At 47.3% G+C, this 15,057-nt stretch overlaps 2 protein-coding genes across 4 annotated transcripts in view; one reads left to right on the forward strand and one right to left on the reverse strand.

The window, feature by feature from the left end:
* The window catches only part of LOC147108021 (uncharacterized), a 42,784-nt gene extending 42,337 nt beyond the window's left edge, over positions 1–447 (reverse strand). For both annotated transcript variants that reach the window (XM_086004440.1, XM_086004441.1), the window contains exon 1: positions 315–447. In XM_086004440.1, coding sequence (XP_085860566.1) covers positions 315–373 — 59 coding nt within the window. In that variant the 5' untranslated portion in view covers positions 374–447. The remainder of the gene's footprint in view (positions 1–314) is intronic.
* Positions 448–1,168: 721 nt separating this feature from the next.
* rfxank (regulatory factor X-associated ankyrin-containing protein) lies at positions 1,169–15,030 on the forward strand. 2 transcript variants are annotated; one of them, XM_086004442.1, is made up of 9 exons: positions 1,178–1,374; positions 4,023–4,365; positions 5,237–5,356; positions 7,579–7,644; positions 7,816–7,916; positions 10,627–10,752; positions 11,557–11,623; positions 12,840–12,920; positions 14,540–15,030. In XM_086004442.1, the coding sequence occupies exons 2-9, from the start codon at positions 4,038–4,040 to the stop codon at positions 14,650–14,652; spliced, it is 1,002 nt and encodes a 333-aa protein (XP_085860568.1). In that variant the 5' UTR covers positions 1,178–1,374; positions 4,023–4,037; the 3' UTR covers positions 14,653–15,030. The 2 variants fall into 2 exon arrangements, with proteins under 2 accessions (XP_085860569.1, XP_085860568.1); XM_086004443.1 differs by lacking the exon at positions 12,840–12,920 and having other exon boundaries at positions 1,169–1,374.
* Positions 15,031–15,057: the final 27 nt, after the last annotated feature.

Consider the following 15,057-nt stretch of genomic DNA (forward strand, 5'->3'; position numbering starts at 1 on the left):
TAAAGGTTCAAAATACAGGAATTAATGGATATAAAGGTTCAAAATACAGGAATTAATGGGTATAAAGGTTCAAAATACAAGAATTAATGGATATAAAGGTTCAAAATACAGGAATTAATGGATAAAGGTGCAAAATACAGGAATTGATAGACAGTCTCTAAAGAAAACACAAAACACAGTAACTGGTGGACGGTCCCCCAACAACAGAAACAAGTCCGGACTTGCTGCCCCTGGTTAAATGTAACAGGGACTAAGAGTTGCAATGATATTTAACATCTTTGCTTTTTGTTTTTGTCGCTTACAAACGCCCTTACTCTGCATCTTCCTCCTCCACAGCCCAGTGCAGACGCCGGGCCAGCAGCTCCCTGCTCATCGCCCCGGAGCGCGGGCCTGGAGCCCCGGCTTCATTCAGACATACGCGCCGCCGGCCTGCGTCATCGGCCAGCCCCCAGCCCCCAATCAGAACACAGGGATTCCCGACGCCGCCTGCCTATTGGCCGCCCGAGCTGTCACTCAAGGAGCCTTTGCATTTCCCCGCCTCTTTGCCTGGATCCAGGCACAACCAATACATTAAAAAAAGGGGGGCACTCCAAATAATTACTATACCCTTAGTAAAAATAAATCAGATCAATAGGTAAAAGACATAAAAGTTATAAATAACCTTTATTTATTTTATATTGATCGTACAGTGAGGTTAATGGCATTTGATGAAGTAATAATGAAACAAGTTGTTTAATTGTTGCCCCCAATCTTGGCGTTAGTTGTGTCTGATTGACAGGTCGCAGCATTGAGCCTCCTGTTCGCACCAGAGATAAATATGTTGCAGCAAAATTTTAAGTTATTTAATAAAAAAAACGCATTTTACATTTTATTTGCATACTGTAAAGATTTGTTTTTTAAAATAGCTTTTGGTAGTTTCAGATAGGAAATGAGATTTTTTCTTTAAAACCCTTCAATTACCCACTCAAGCTGTCTTTATTGCAAGTCCTCCCACTCTGCTTCTGTGGGAATTGGTTGCAATCCTTCTGATGATTGGAGCTCTCTGCTGTCATTCAGGGTTGTTCCCAAGATAGGAGGGCGGCCTTTGTAAAGGGGGAGGGGGGTGAAAAATGGGGAAAATAGCCCTGCGGCTATTGAGCAGTGCACCAGTTTAAAGATGTGCTGTGCCTCTGTGGACAGATTTAAATTGTATGGATTCATCTAGATGATTTTGCAATAAAATACACACATTAAATCTGCTCAATTGCATTGTGGGATATTTGCAGGTTACTTTCACTTTTGCTGGGGAAGTGTTCACTGCAGTACAGTTCAGGGAGTTTGCATTTTACCACTACATTTTTGGAGTTGATTTGCAAAGATTCCTTATATTACAAGGTACTGTGCATGCATTTGAAAAATATATTTAAAGAAGTGCTTTAATTGGAGCAATATTGAGCAGAAGGTTGATTGAATTTGGAATACTGTATTGAGAGACAATATTGTTAGAATTCAGAGATGCATTTTGAGTTTCTGTAGCTGTCAACTAGTATGCATGTAAAAATTGTTACAACATAGTTATCAATGTCAAAGGTTTATATCTAGGTCATGCTGTGCTCAGGAGAGCCACAGTCTGCAATTAGTAGAAAGCTGCTGGAGATGTGTTTTGAAAGGTATGGACAACAACAACAACTTGTATTTATATAGTGCCTTTAACGTAGTAAAACGTCCCAAGGCCCTTCACAGGAGTGTTCTAAGACAAAAAATTTGACACCGAGCCACATAAGGAGATATTAGGGCAGGTGACCAAAAGCCTGGTCAAAGAGGTAGGTTTTAAGGAGCGTCTTAAAGGAGGAGAGAGAGGCGGAGAGGTTTAGGGAGGGAATTCCAGAGCTTAGGGCCCAGGCAACAGACGGCACGGCCGCCAATGGTGGAGCGATTATTATCAGGGATGCTCAAGAGGGCTGAATTAGAGGAGCGCAGATATCACAGGGGGAGGGGGGGAGGGGCTGGACGAGATTACAGATAGGGAGGGGTGAGGCCATGGAGGGATTTGAAAACAAGGATGAGAATTTTAAAATAGAGGCGCTGCTTAACCGGGAGCCAATGTAGGTCGGCGAGCACAGGGGTGATGGGTGAACGGGACTTGGTGCGAGTTAGGACACGGGCAGCTGAGTTTTGGATGACCTCAAGTTTACGGAGGGTGGAATGTTGACAGGCCTGATAGGATTAACAATGCCACGATTTGAGGGTAATGATCACAAAGCAGAGCCTAAAACCACTTAAACTACGCTGAGGCTTTTCAGCCTCGAAAAGAGAATTATAAAAAGTGCTTTCTGATCCTTGTGTTCAAATCCCTCCATGGCCTCCTGCCTCCCTATCTCTGTAACCTCCTCCAGCCCTATAACCCTCCGAGATCTCTGCGCTCCTCCCAACTCTGGCCTATTGCGCATCCCCCACGTTCTTCACCCCAAGCATTGGCGGCCGTGCCTTCAGCTGTCTAGACCCTAAGCTCTGGAATTCCCTCCCGAAACTGCTCCCCCTCTTCTGCTTTAAGATGCTCCTTAAAACCTCCCTCCCTGTCCTAATATCTCCTTACGTGGCTCGGTGTCAAATTCTGTTTGATAATCGCCCCTGTGAAGCGCCCTGTGACGTTTTACTATGTTAAAGGTGCTTTACCAAGTCAAGTTGTTGCTTAATGGATAGAGAAAGTATTTCCATAACAAGGCAAGGACACCGGAAAATATGAGGCAAATGCCCGGAAGTCATTCCTTACACAGAGGGTGATTGACAGCTGTAACAAATTGCCAGGAAGGGTGGATTCACTTAAGAATCAGATGGGAAGTCAGTGGGAACTTTATTCTGGAAAGATGAGGTCAAACAGGCTGAAGAGCCTTCTTTATTCGAAACAAGAGTTACGTTTATTTATTTTTAAGAGTGAGATGGAGCATTTTAAACCCAAACCAGTGACTGTCGCCCCTGAACGGGCCTGTGTAATGGACGAGTACACATGTTCCACAGATGGAATAACTGCCAACTGTGCCGTAACCACACGGGCAGAATGTTAGAACTGATGATTCAGTTCAGCTGGGGGGGGGGGGAAGGTATTTGGCTTCCACATAAAGGATTATGAATTTCTGAATCTGCTGCATGTGTTGGGAGCTGGAACATAAAAAAAAAAGGCAAAGATTCATTCTACATTTTGAAGGGAATTTAGTTTGGTCTCTCAAACTGCAACCGGCTGCCATGATGGTGCTCTGGGCACTGTTAAAGAAAAAGAAAGACTTGCATTTCTATAGCGCCTTTTACGACCTCCGGACGTCCCAAAGCGCTTTACAGCCAATGAAAAATACTTCTGAAGTGGAGTCACTGTTGTAATGTGGGAAACGCGGCAGCCAATTTGCGCACAGCAAGCTCCCACAAACAGCAATGTGATAATGACCAGATCATCTGTTTTAGTGATGATGATTGAGGGATAAATATTGGCCCCAGGACACCGGGGAGAACTCCCCTGCTCTTCTGCGAAATAGTGGCCGTGGGATCTTTTACGTCCACCCGAGAGAGCAGATGGGGCCTCGGGTTTAACGTCTCACCCGAAAGACGGCACCTCCGACAGTGCAGCACTCCCTCAGCACTGCACTGGGAGTGACAGTCTATGTGCTCAAGTTCCTACATTACAACAGAGACTGCACTTCAAATGTACTTCATTGGCTGTAAAGCGCTTTGGGACGTCCTGAGGTCGTGAAAGGCGCTATATAAATGCAAGACTTTCTCTTCTTTTTTCTCAAGTCTCTGAAGTGGGACTTGAACCCACAACCTTCACAAGCGAGAGTGCTGCCCACTGAGCCACAGTCGACACTAGAAGGAGGTAGAGCCTATCTAACTTGTGTTACGCCTGACCTGGAAGTGCTCAGTGCTGACAATGACTCCCAAAACAATGGGGGGGGACACACACATGCTGAACGCAAAAACCTACCAACAGTACACATATTACAAAAGTCTACAACGTGCTGCTATAAACCCTTGTTGCCATGGTACCATTTCAGAGGAAACACAGCAAAATGGATGAAGAGGAAAGAAGTGAGCCCCAACTTGAGGATGGAACCATCAGTGCTGTGGAAGGTCCTGCTGGGAAGGAGTTACACGATGAACCACTCTCGTGCAGTAATGGAGACCACGGCGGGAACCAGAACACTTTTTCAAAAAAGACCATCAAGAAGGAGCCAGCAGACGAGACTGCACCAAGCAACATAATCCAGATAAAGTGTGCAACTCTGCAGGTCAATGAACACTTCCAACAAGTTTTAACACTTAATCTCGAAAGCATTGAAGAACAGGAGCAGGATCACATGGCCTCTGACCTTGAAGTGGTTTCTGTACTATCCAATGGTAAGTCACAAAGAAAGCAACTTGGTGAAAGGGTGAGGTCGCTGGATCGATCCTTAGTGTCTGAGGATGGAGTTATAGGAACTGGGACTCTTTAGCCTTTGAAATACCAGAACCGAGATGTTCTAACTTTCAGGAAAGGCTGAACAGGCTGGGGCTCTTTTCTCTGGAAAAGAGAAGGCTGAGGGGTGACCTGATAGATCTTTAAGACAATGAAGGGGTTTGCTAGGGTGGATGTAGAGAAGATGTTTCCACTTGTGATGGGGGGACCAGAACTAGGGGCCGTCAATATAAGACAGTCACTAATAAATCCAATAGGGAATTCAGGAGAAACATCTTTACCCAGAGAGTGGTGAGAATGTGGAACTCGCTCCCACAGGGAGTGGTTGAGGCGAAGAGCACAGATACATTTAAGGGGAAGCTGGATAAACACATGAGGGAGAAAGGAATAGAAGGATATGCTGACAGGGTGTTTCTGTGCTGCGAATTCTATGTAAGGAGGGGTTGAGACGATCTTACAGCGGTAAATATATTAAATTATATAGAAAAGGTAAATCTTGAACGCTACTTCAGATTGAACTCTTGACAGTAGGAAAAGGGAGCGCAGGTTCAAACTAGTGAAGGGCAGATTTACGACTCATGTCAAAACCCATCCCTGTTCCTTCATCCAAAAAGACCCTACTAAGGGAATCAAGGGATATGGAGATTGGGCGGGAAAGTGGAGTTGCGGTCAAAGATCAGCCATGATGTTACTGAATGGCGGAGCAGGCTCGAGGGGCCGTGTGACTCCTGCTCCTAATTCTTCTGTTCTTACTGTCTTCTGTTATAACTCTCCTGTTGTACTAACTGTTGTGGATGGTTTTTCTTTCCCCAGAAACTTTACCGTTACCAATTTCACTTCCGGAGAAATCCAGCCCTACGTACAAGTACGCCACAACGCTCACGAACAGACAGCGAGGGAACGAGATCTCATCGCTGCCAGCAAACCTGGACAGTGAGTACCTCAGCGACTCTTTCCGCACCGGCCATTCTTAATGGGCTTTCTGCTTCCGCCTTTCCTACATTACAACAGTGACTACTATTCAAAAGTACTTCATTGGCTGTAAAGCTTTGGGACGTCCTGAGGTCGTGAAAGGCGCTATAGAAACACAAGTCTTTCTTTCTTTTCTCTGAGGCTCAATGTTATTCACCTACAGGCCACAAATACCAAAAGCTTGCACACTCCTATTCCTACGACACCAGCGTGACACTTACAACTCCGACAGGAGCCAACCTGGAGCCTCTCCCAATCAGACTGTAAATTTAATGCCAATTAGGGTCTAACGGGCTTTAGACTGCCCCCAAATTATTTTCAGTTTGGATGCTTAAGAGAAAGAAAGGACTTGCATTTATATAGCACCTTTCGCAATCTCAGGAAGTCCCAAAGCGCTTTACAGCCAATCAAGTACTTGTTTTGAAGTGTTGTAATGTAGGCAGCCAATTTGAGCACAGCAAGCTCCCACAAACAGCAATGTGATAATGACCAGCCAATCTGTTTTTAGAGATGTTGATTGAGGGATAAATATTGGCCCCCTGCTCCTTTTTGAAATAGAGCCATGGGATCTTTTACATACACCTGAGAGAGCAGATTGGGTGACCGCTTTGCGGAACACCTCCGTTCAGTCCGTAAGGGGGACCCCGAGCTCCCGGTGGCCTGTCACTTTAATTCCCCGCTCCATTCCCACTCGGACCTCACCGTCCTCGGCCTCTTGCATTGTTCCACGGAAGCTCGAGGAACAGCACCTCATCTTTCGATTAGGCACTTTACAGCCTTGTGGACTCAACATAGAGTTCAACAATTGCAGATCATAACCTCGGCCCCTATCCTATATATATTTTTTATTATTATCCACACTTTTTGTTTGTGCCTTCTGTTCTTCTCTCCCACAGGCAGCTGTCTTTCACTCTGCCGGCGCAATTTACACTTTATCTCGAGCCATCCTTTGTTTCTTAACCTGCCCCATTACCATCTCCTCTTCCCTTGAATATCTCTTAATGTCTCTTAACCTCTCCTGCCTTCTATCCTATCACAGACCTTCCCTTTTGTTCTTTCATCCCCTCCCCCCTTTCCCAGCCCCTTCACTTGCTTAAAAATCTGTTCCATTTCCTGCTTTTTTCCAGTTCTGACAAAAGGTCATCGACCCGAAACGTTAACTCTGTTTCTCTCTTCACAGATGCTGCCTGACCTGCTGAGTATCTCCAGCATTTTCTGTTTTTATTTTAGAGCAGAGGGGGCCTCGGTTTAACGTCTCATTCGAAAGACGGCACCACGAACTCCCTCAGCACCACACTGGAGTGTCAGCCTGGATTATGTGCTCGAGTCTCTGGAGTGGGACTTGAACCCACAACCTACTGACTCAGAGGCGAGGGTGCCGCCCACTGAGCCACGGCTGACAGCCGTCAGACCACTCAGATACTTGTGTTACCATGCTGGGCTGGACTCGTACCTGAGTCTGAGAGGAGAAAGGTCCATAGATACATAGAAGATAGGAGTAGGAGTAGGCCATTCGGCCCCTCGAGCCTGCTCCGCCATTCAATGAGATCATGGCTGATCATCCAAATTCAGTACCCTGTCCCTGCTTTCTCCCCATATCCCTTGATCCCTTTAGCCTTAAGAAATATATCCAACTCCTTCTTGAATATATTTTATGAATTGGCCTCTACTGCCTTCTGTGGTAGAGAATTCCACAGGTTCACCACTCTCTGGGTGAAGAAATTCCTCCTCATCTCTGTCCTAAATGGCTTACCCCTTATCCTTAGACTGTGACCCCTGGTTCTGGACTCCCCGACCATCGGGAACATCCTTCCTGCATCTAGTCTGTCTAGTCCTGTTAGAATTTTATAAGTTTCAATGAGATCCTCTCTCATTCTTCTAAACTCCAGTGAGTATAAGCCCAATTGACCCAATCTCTCCTCATACGTCATTCCTGCCATCCCAGGTATCAGTCTGGTGAATCTTCGCTGCACTCCCTCCATGGCAAGAACATCCTTCCTCAGATAAGGCGACCAAAACTGCACACAATACTCAAGGTGTGGCCTCACCAAGGCCCTGTACAACTGCAGCAAGACATCCTTGTCCAATAGAGAGGGATTTAGATCCAAACATTTATAAAATTCGGAACCCCACCAGACTTTTGGTACTCAATGTGACAAATGTTCTTCTTGCTCCCTTTACAGCACTATCGATTCACCAGCTGGCAGCTCAGGGAGACCTGTCCCAACTAACGTCACATCTTCAACAAGGTGAGCAATGGAAATTCAAGCTCATGCCAACTCTGCCGGGGGAGTTTGCGTGGTCTCCTGACGTGGTGAAGACAATGGCGTGGGCAGGTTCGATGGGCCGAATGGCTCAGTCCTGTTCAGTCTTTCTGTAAAACGCTGCTGCTCACACGCGCACTCTCTTCCATCTTTCAGGGAGCTCACTGCTCAATGTGGTGGACGAGCGAGGTTTCACGCCACTAATGTGGGCGGCAGCGTTTGGGGAGATTGCTGTTGTGAAGTTCTTGCTGGAGATGGTGAGTGCAAGGGAACGTTAACAGGTCTTTTCACTGCGCTGCTTTCAAAAGGCAACCTTACACATTCATGGAGGAGGTGCAGACGGTTGCAATGCCGGGGCTACTTAAAAAATTGTTTTGTGAAATTTTGTGCTCATTAATTTGCGACACTGAAGATTGAAACACTTTCCATTTCAGGCACCAAATGACAGCATTAAACACTCCCAGCTCAGGAACAACAGGGGTTAGATACAGAGTAAAGCTCCCTCTACACTGTCCCATCAAACACTCCCAGGGCAGGTACAGCACGGGTTAGATACAGAGTAAAGCTCTCTCTACACTGTCCCGTCAAACACTCCCAGGGCAGGTACAGCATGGGTTAGCTACAGAGTAAAGCTCTCTCTACACTGTCCCATCAAACATTCCCAGGGCAGGTACAGCACAGGTTAGATATAGAGTAAAGCTCCCTCTACACTGTCCCATCAAACACTCCCAGGGCAGGTACAGCACTGGTTAGATACAGAGTAAAGCTCTCTCTACACTGTCCCGTCAAACACTCCCAGGGCAGGTACAGCATGGGTTAGCTACAGAGTAAAGCTCTCTCTACACTGTCCCATCAAACACTCCCAGGGCAGGTACAGCACGGGTTAGATACAGAGTAAAGCTCCCTCTACACTGTCCCATCAAACATTCCCAGGGCAGGTACAGCACAGGTTAGATATAGAGTAAAGCTCCCTCTACACTGTCCCTTCAAACACTCCCGGGGCAGGTACAGCATGGGTTAGATACAGAGTAAAGCTCCCTCTACACTGTCCCATCAAACACTCCCAGGGCAGGTACAGCATGGGTTAGATACAGAGTAAAGCTCCCTCTACACTGTCCCTTCAAACACTCCCAGGGCAGGTACAGCATGGGTTAGATACAGAGTAAAGCTCCCTCTACACTGTCCCATCAAACACTCCCAGGGCAGGTACAGCACGGGTTAGATACAGAGTAAAGCTCCCTCTACACTGTCCCGTCAAACACTCCCAGGGCAGGTACAGCACGGGTTAGATACAGAGTAAAGCCTCCCCTATTCTGCCCTGAGGTGAAAGGTCAGTGTTCCAATATTATTTTGACAAACACCTCACTAGAATGGGTTGGTGGGGGGGTTTGTGAAAATCCCTCAATTTTTGCTTCCTCCCTGCAGGGACATGCCTAGCCTGTGCTTGGTGCTGCCCCCGAAGCCCAACAGCTGGGACTGGGATCTCAGGATCAGGATCACCTGTGTGCCACTCCTACCCACCATGCTGCCCATCAGATAGAATTCAAGCTGCCTGCTGTGGGCTCTGCTGGCATCTCACTGCCTAATAGCAATGCCTGGTGTCGTACTGAAGCCCACAGACCACAGGCTCGTTCCCAGTCTAGGAGCCACAGTAGGAGCACTGCAGTTCACCTCAGTGCCCCTGTGTTAGTGAGCGTAATAATCCATTGCGGTTAATAATCTTGTGAGCCCCGCTGGGAAAGCTACCGGAGAAAACAATGGGACAAGATCGGGTTCCATTGTGAAGCACCACAAAGTCGAATAGCCAACCGACTACTCAGGGTCTAGGCTCTCAAAAACAAAGAACATCCACTCGGGTGAGGAACCAGGGCACTGCTAGCAACTGTACGCCAAGGAAAGGAGGGGGGGATATTTGAATTTTAAAAACTCCAATACATAACCAATCCAAATGGATAAGCAGAGACAAACACAATAGCAAAATACTGCGGATGCTGGAAATCTGAAATAACAACAGAAAATGCTGGAAAAACTCAGCAGGCCAGGCAGCATCCATGGAGAGAGAAACAGAGTTAATGTTTCAGGTCGAAGACCCTTCGATAAGTGGAGTGTTACTGGTGAAGTGGCTTACTTTAAAAAAAAAATTTTTTTATTCATTGATGGGATGTGGGTGTCGCTGGCTAGGCCTGCATTTAGTGCCCATCCCTAATTGCCCTTGAGAAGATGGTGGTGAGCCGCCTTCTTGAACCGCTGCAGTCCATATGGTGTAGGTACACCCACAATGCTGTTAGAAACATAGAAACATAGAAGATAGGAGCAGGAGTAGGCCATTCGGCCCCTCGAGCCTGCTCCGCCATTCGATGAGATCATGGCTGATCATCCAAACTCAGTACCCGGTCCCTGCCTTCTCCCCATATCCCTTGATCCCTTTAGCTTTAAGAAATATATCTAACTCCTTCTTGAATATATTTAAAGACTTGGCCTCAACCGCCTTCTGTGGTAGAGAATTCCACAGGTTCACCACTCTCTGGGTGAAGAAATTCTTCCTCATCTCTGTCCTAAATGGCTTACCCCTTATCCTTAGACTATGACCCCTGGTTCTGGACTCTCCGACCATCGGGAACATCCTTCCTGCATCTAGTTTGTCCAGACCTGTCAGAATTTTATAAGTTTCGATGAGATCCCCTCTCATTCTTCTAAACTCCAGCGAGTATAAACCCAATCGACCCAATCTCTCCTCATACGTCATTCCTGCCATCCCAGGTATCAGCCTTGTGAATCTTCGCTGAACTCCTTCCATGGCAAGAACATCTTTCCTCAGATAAGGCGACCAAAACGCACACAGTACTCAAGGTAGGTAGTTCCAGGATTTTGGCCCAGCGACAGTGAAGGAACGGCGATACAGGTCCAAGTCAGGATGGTGTGTGACTTGACGCTGTGATGTCAGCCCCTCTTGCTGTTTTTTCACAGGGCGCTGACCCACACGCTCTGGCGAAGGAGCGGGAGAGCACGCTGTCGCTGGCTAGCATCCAGGGGTACACGGACATTGTCCTGCTACTGCTTGAACATGGGGTGGATGTCAACATTTATGACTGGGTACGGTTGATTTTTATGCCTGATTTTTATGCCTTTTTCTTCTGTGTGGGGGCAGGCGAGGGGGATTATTTTGCTGTGGGACGCCGTCTTTAAAGAATGAAGATGGTTAAACATTGTGACGTAAGAAAACTACTAGGCACTTGGTCTAAGCGTTAAACAAAGCTTTAATCAACTGTTTTACAACATGGAGGTCTAGTTGTGTCCTTCACTAGTTCCTGTTAAAGAATGTCCTGAGCAAGCTGGGCCTGTGCCTGAGTATTTATACTTTCCCTGGACAGCGCCACCCGCAGGCTGCTCAGTTGATTCATGTCCCTTTGCACCGTGGAGCCCTGCGCGGGCTACATATAAAGATTACAATACCAAACGGTAAATTCAAAGTCTTTTGGATCCACCCCAGGTTGAGTTACAAACTGTTTGAATCTGGCGGTACTAGTTAATGAATTGAATGCTCTGTTTCACAGACAAATTGAGGAGGGCAAGCGCCAAAGTATTTGCACGCCAGATATGGTCAGTTTTATTAACATAGAATGCACAGCACAGAAACAGGCCATTCCGTCCAACTGGTTTGTGTCGGTGTTCATGCTCCACACGAACCTCCTCCCCCACCCCTCTTCATTCTAATCCTATCAGCATGTCCTGCTATTCCTTTCTCCCTCTTGTGTTTATCTAGCTTCCCCTTAAGTGCACCTACGATAGCCTATTGGGCCATAATTGGGACACCTTTTGAGTTAAGGGAATAGTTGTGTGTCTCCTCAGACCCCGTTGCACTGAGCCTGTAATAAGCTATGTGTGTGCTTTCTGCAGAATGGAGGAACTCCACTGCTGTACGCAGTGCATGGAAATCACGTAAAGTGTGTGGAAGCTCTACTGGGTAAGTCTGAATTGGTCGGGGGTGGGGTGGGGGGAAGTGTTCATTTAGAAAGAAGGAACTTGCATTTAGAAAGCACTTCGACAGCACCTCCCAAACCCACGACCTCTACCACCGGCACGGACTCGATGGGCCGAATGGCCTCCTTCTGTGCCGTATGACTCCTAAGGACAAGGGCAGCAGGCGCGTGGGAACACCACCACCTCCAAGTCACGCACCATCATGACTTGGAAATATATTGGGCCGTTCCTCTATCATCGCTGGGTCAAAATCCTGGAACTCCCTCCCTAACAGCACTGTGGGAGCACTTTCACCACACGGACTGCAGCGGTTCAAGGAGGCGGCTCACCACCACCTTCTCGAGGGGCAACTAGGGATGGGCAATATATGCCGGCCTTGCCAGCGACGCCCACATCCCGTGAATGAATTTAAAAAAAACCTCACAGCCAAGGACTGAAGTGCTTTCGGAGAGAGTTCTCCTGCCTTCCGGACTCAACAATGAGTTCAACAATTTCAGATCATAACCTCTACCTCCATTTTTTTGGACGGCAGCTGTTGATGACTCTGCTATTCCCATTTACACACCTTCTAGACCCATCTTGTGTTTCTTTACTTGTCCCGTTACTATCTCCTTTTGCCTCGCACCATCATCCCTTTTGTCATTTAATCTCTCCTGCCTTCCGCCCTATCACAGACCTTCCCTTTTGTTCTTTCCTCTCCTCCCCTCCCTCCTACCCCTTCCCCTGCACTTGCTTAAAACCTGCTACAGGAAACTCTCGATTTACCAGCACCTAAATAACTGGAAATCTCTGTTAACCGGCAAAATTCAGGAGTAGGTTCAGGTAAGTTTTACTTCATATTAGTGGCCGTTCCTGGATCTGTGGCTGTGTAACTGGGGCTCCTACACTTGTTGCTAAGCAACAGGGACGCTTGGTCTGTGGCCGGAGTTCCTGCACATGTTGCTAAGCAACAGGGAAGCCTGGATTTGTTGCTGTGTACAGAGCTCTCGTACCTTTTAACTATACCTCTCTGTAATCCGGACTTTTTGATAAAGCGGCACCACGCCGGTCCCGTCGGTGCCGGATAAAAAAGAGTTTCCTGTACGTCTCTCCGCAGGTGCTGCCTGACTGGCTGAGTATTTGCAGCATTTTCTGTTTTTAGTGCAGATTTAGTTAGCTGTTGAGATTAATGGTAGTTTTGTTTCTCTGTATTTCGACAGCCAAGGGTGCAGATTTAACAATGGAGGCAGACTCTGGCTACAGTCCTATGGATCTGGCTGTAGCTCTGGGCTTTAAAAAAGGCAAGTCTTCAACATCCCTTTCAGCAATCTCTTGCATGGCAGGAATGACGTATGAGGAGAGATTGGGTCGATTGGGCTTATATTCGCTAGAGTTTAGAAGAATGAGAGGGGATCTCATTGAAACTTATAAAATTCTGACAGGATTGGACAGACTAGATGCAGGAAGGATGTTCCCGATGGTCGGGGAGTCCAGAACCAGGGGTCACAGTCTAAGGATAAGGGGTAAGCCATTTAGGACAGATGAGAAGGAATTTCTTCACCCAGAGAGTGGTGAACCTGTGGAATTCTCTACCACAGAAGGCAGTAGAGGCCAATTCATTAAATATATTCAAGGAGTTGGATATATTTCTTAAGGCTAAAGGGATCAAGGGGTATGGGGAGAAAGCAGGGACAGGGTACTGAATTTGGATGATCAGCCATGATCGCATTGAATTGCGGAGCAGGCCCGAGGGGCTGAATGGCCTACTCCTGCTCCTATCTTCTATGTTTCCAGCTCCTTGTTCAACCTATTTTCCCCCCTCTCCAACCACCCCCCCCCCCCTGCCACATCATCCAATTTTTTTCCCCCTCTCTTTCAGAAGACCCTAACTCACATTCTACAGGGTCACCAGCTGTCCAGCAGCTAAGGGTGCATTTGTGGTGGTTTGAAATGAGAGGGTCAGGCTTTTCTCACCTTCCCTCTCAGCTGAGATGCCCCATCAGCGGTCCAGGTGAGAACGGACAGGCCTGGCAACACACACTGGCTGATCCGTTGAAGAGTTGCACCACATCAGTAGCTATCCTGATAATGAAGGGAGGGTGCTTAACGTCATCGGAGCTGGTCAACCTGTAGACATCGTGCATGGAGATAGTGGGCTAAGGGTAGTGGGGAGATAATCAGCGAGGGCTTCTACTCCTGCTTGCTATCCAGTTTTGGAAGGTGTGTGTGTGTGTGGGGGGGGGGGGGGGGGGAGGTTGCGGGCACTTTAAGGCAAGGCTGAGGTGGTCATTGTTGCATTACCTGCTGCCACTCAATGCCAAGACTCACACATGAGGAATAGTCACTTGAGTGAGAATCCTGGAGGGTGGCCGGTGCCTACGAGACTGGAGTCTAGTGTGAGCGTGTGCTGCCAGCCTGGTCAGAACTCTCTTCCCCCCCCCCCCAAAATGCTCTTGAGGCTGGGGGGTCAATTGGAAAATTTCAAAACTGAGATTGATAGTTTTGTTTGGCAAGGGGATTAACTTTTGTGGAACCAAGGCGTGTAGAGGAGTCAAAATACAGATCAGGCATGATCGAATCGAATGGCGGATCAGACTCGAGGGGCTGAATGGCCAACTTCTGTTCCTATGCCAGTTCTCCAGGAGAGGAAAGGGGAGGTTGGGAAAGGGACAACATAAGAATTAGGAGCATACGGCCCCTCGAGCCTGCTCCGCCATTCAAGAAAATCATGGCTGATCTTCGACCTCAACTCCACTTTCCCGCCCCATCCCTTGATTACTTTAGTGCCCAAAAACCTATCGGTCTCCGTCTTGAATATACTCAACGACCGAGCATCCTGCTGGATAATTACATTGTTCTTGGTTCAAGTTCATGTTTTTTTTTTCCTTGAAAAAATCCTCATTGATTCTTTGTGTTTTAGTTCAACAAGCTATTGAAAACCACGTACTGAAGCTGCTCGAGAACAACAAAGAGTGCTCAAAGGGCGGAAGCAATGGAGCCAGGCTTCGGGCAGCGACAGTAGACAAACACTAGTCAAGGCTGTCCTTTCGGCCTGTCCCGCGCGAAGCTAACTGCGAGCGGCAGAGGCTTTCGAGGGCAACTCCTGCCCATCTGATACATTAAATAAAACCAACAAGGCTTTAGGCCTGCAAGATCATAGGAAACAGCCGGAGATGATGTACAGTGAACGGCAAACCAAACAGGTGGACTGGTCACTAACGTAACAGTATCGGTTACAGCAAACTGCTCTGTAAACTGCGGGCGGGCATCTGACCAATTTGCACTGGTCAGTCCGGGGTTTTTTTTTCGGGGAGTGGGCTATCTGCAGATTTCTAAAATGTAAACAAGACATTTAAAAGTTTATTTTTTTAATATAACAATAAAAAAAAGTGTCGATTTTTGTTTTCCCAGTTACTTCTCCGTCTCGTGATCAATGTG

Source organism: Somniosus microcephalus, chromosome 13 (genome assembly GCF_052327205.1).
Source record: "Somniosus microcephalus isolate GS21.2 chromosome 13, FLI_Smic_1.0, whole genome shotgun sequence".
Taxonomy (NCBI): domain Eukaryota; kingdom Metazoa; phylum Chordata; class Chondrichthyes; order Squaliformes; family Somniosidae; genus Somniosus; species Somniosus microcephalus.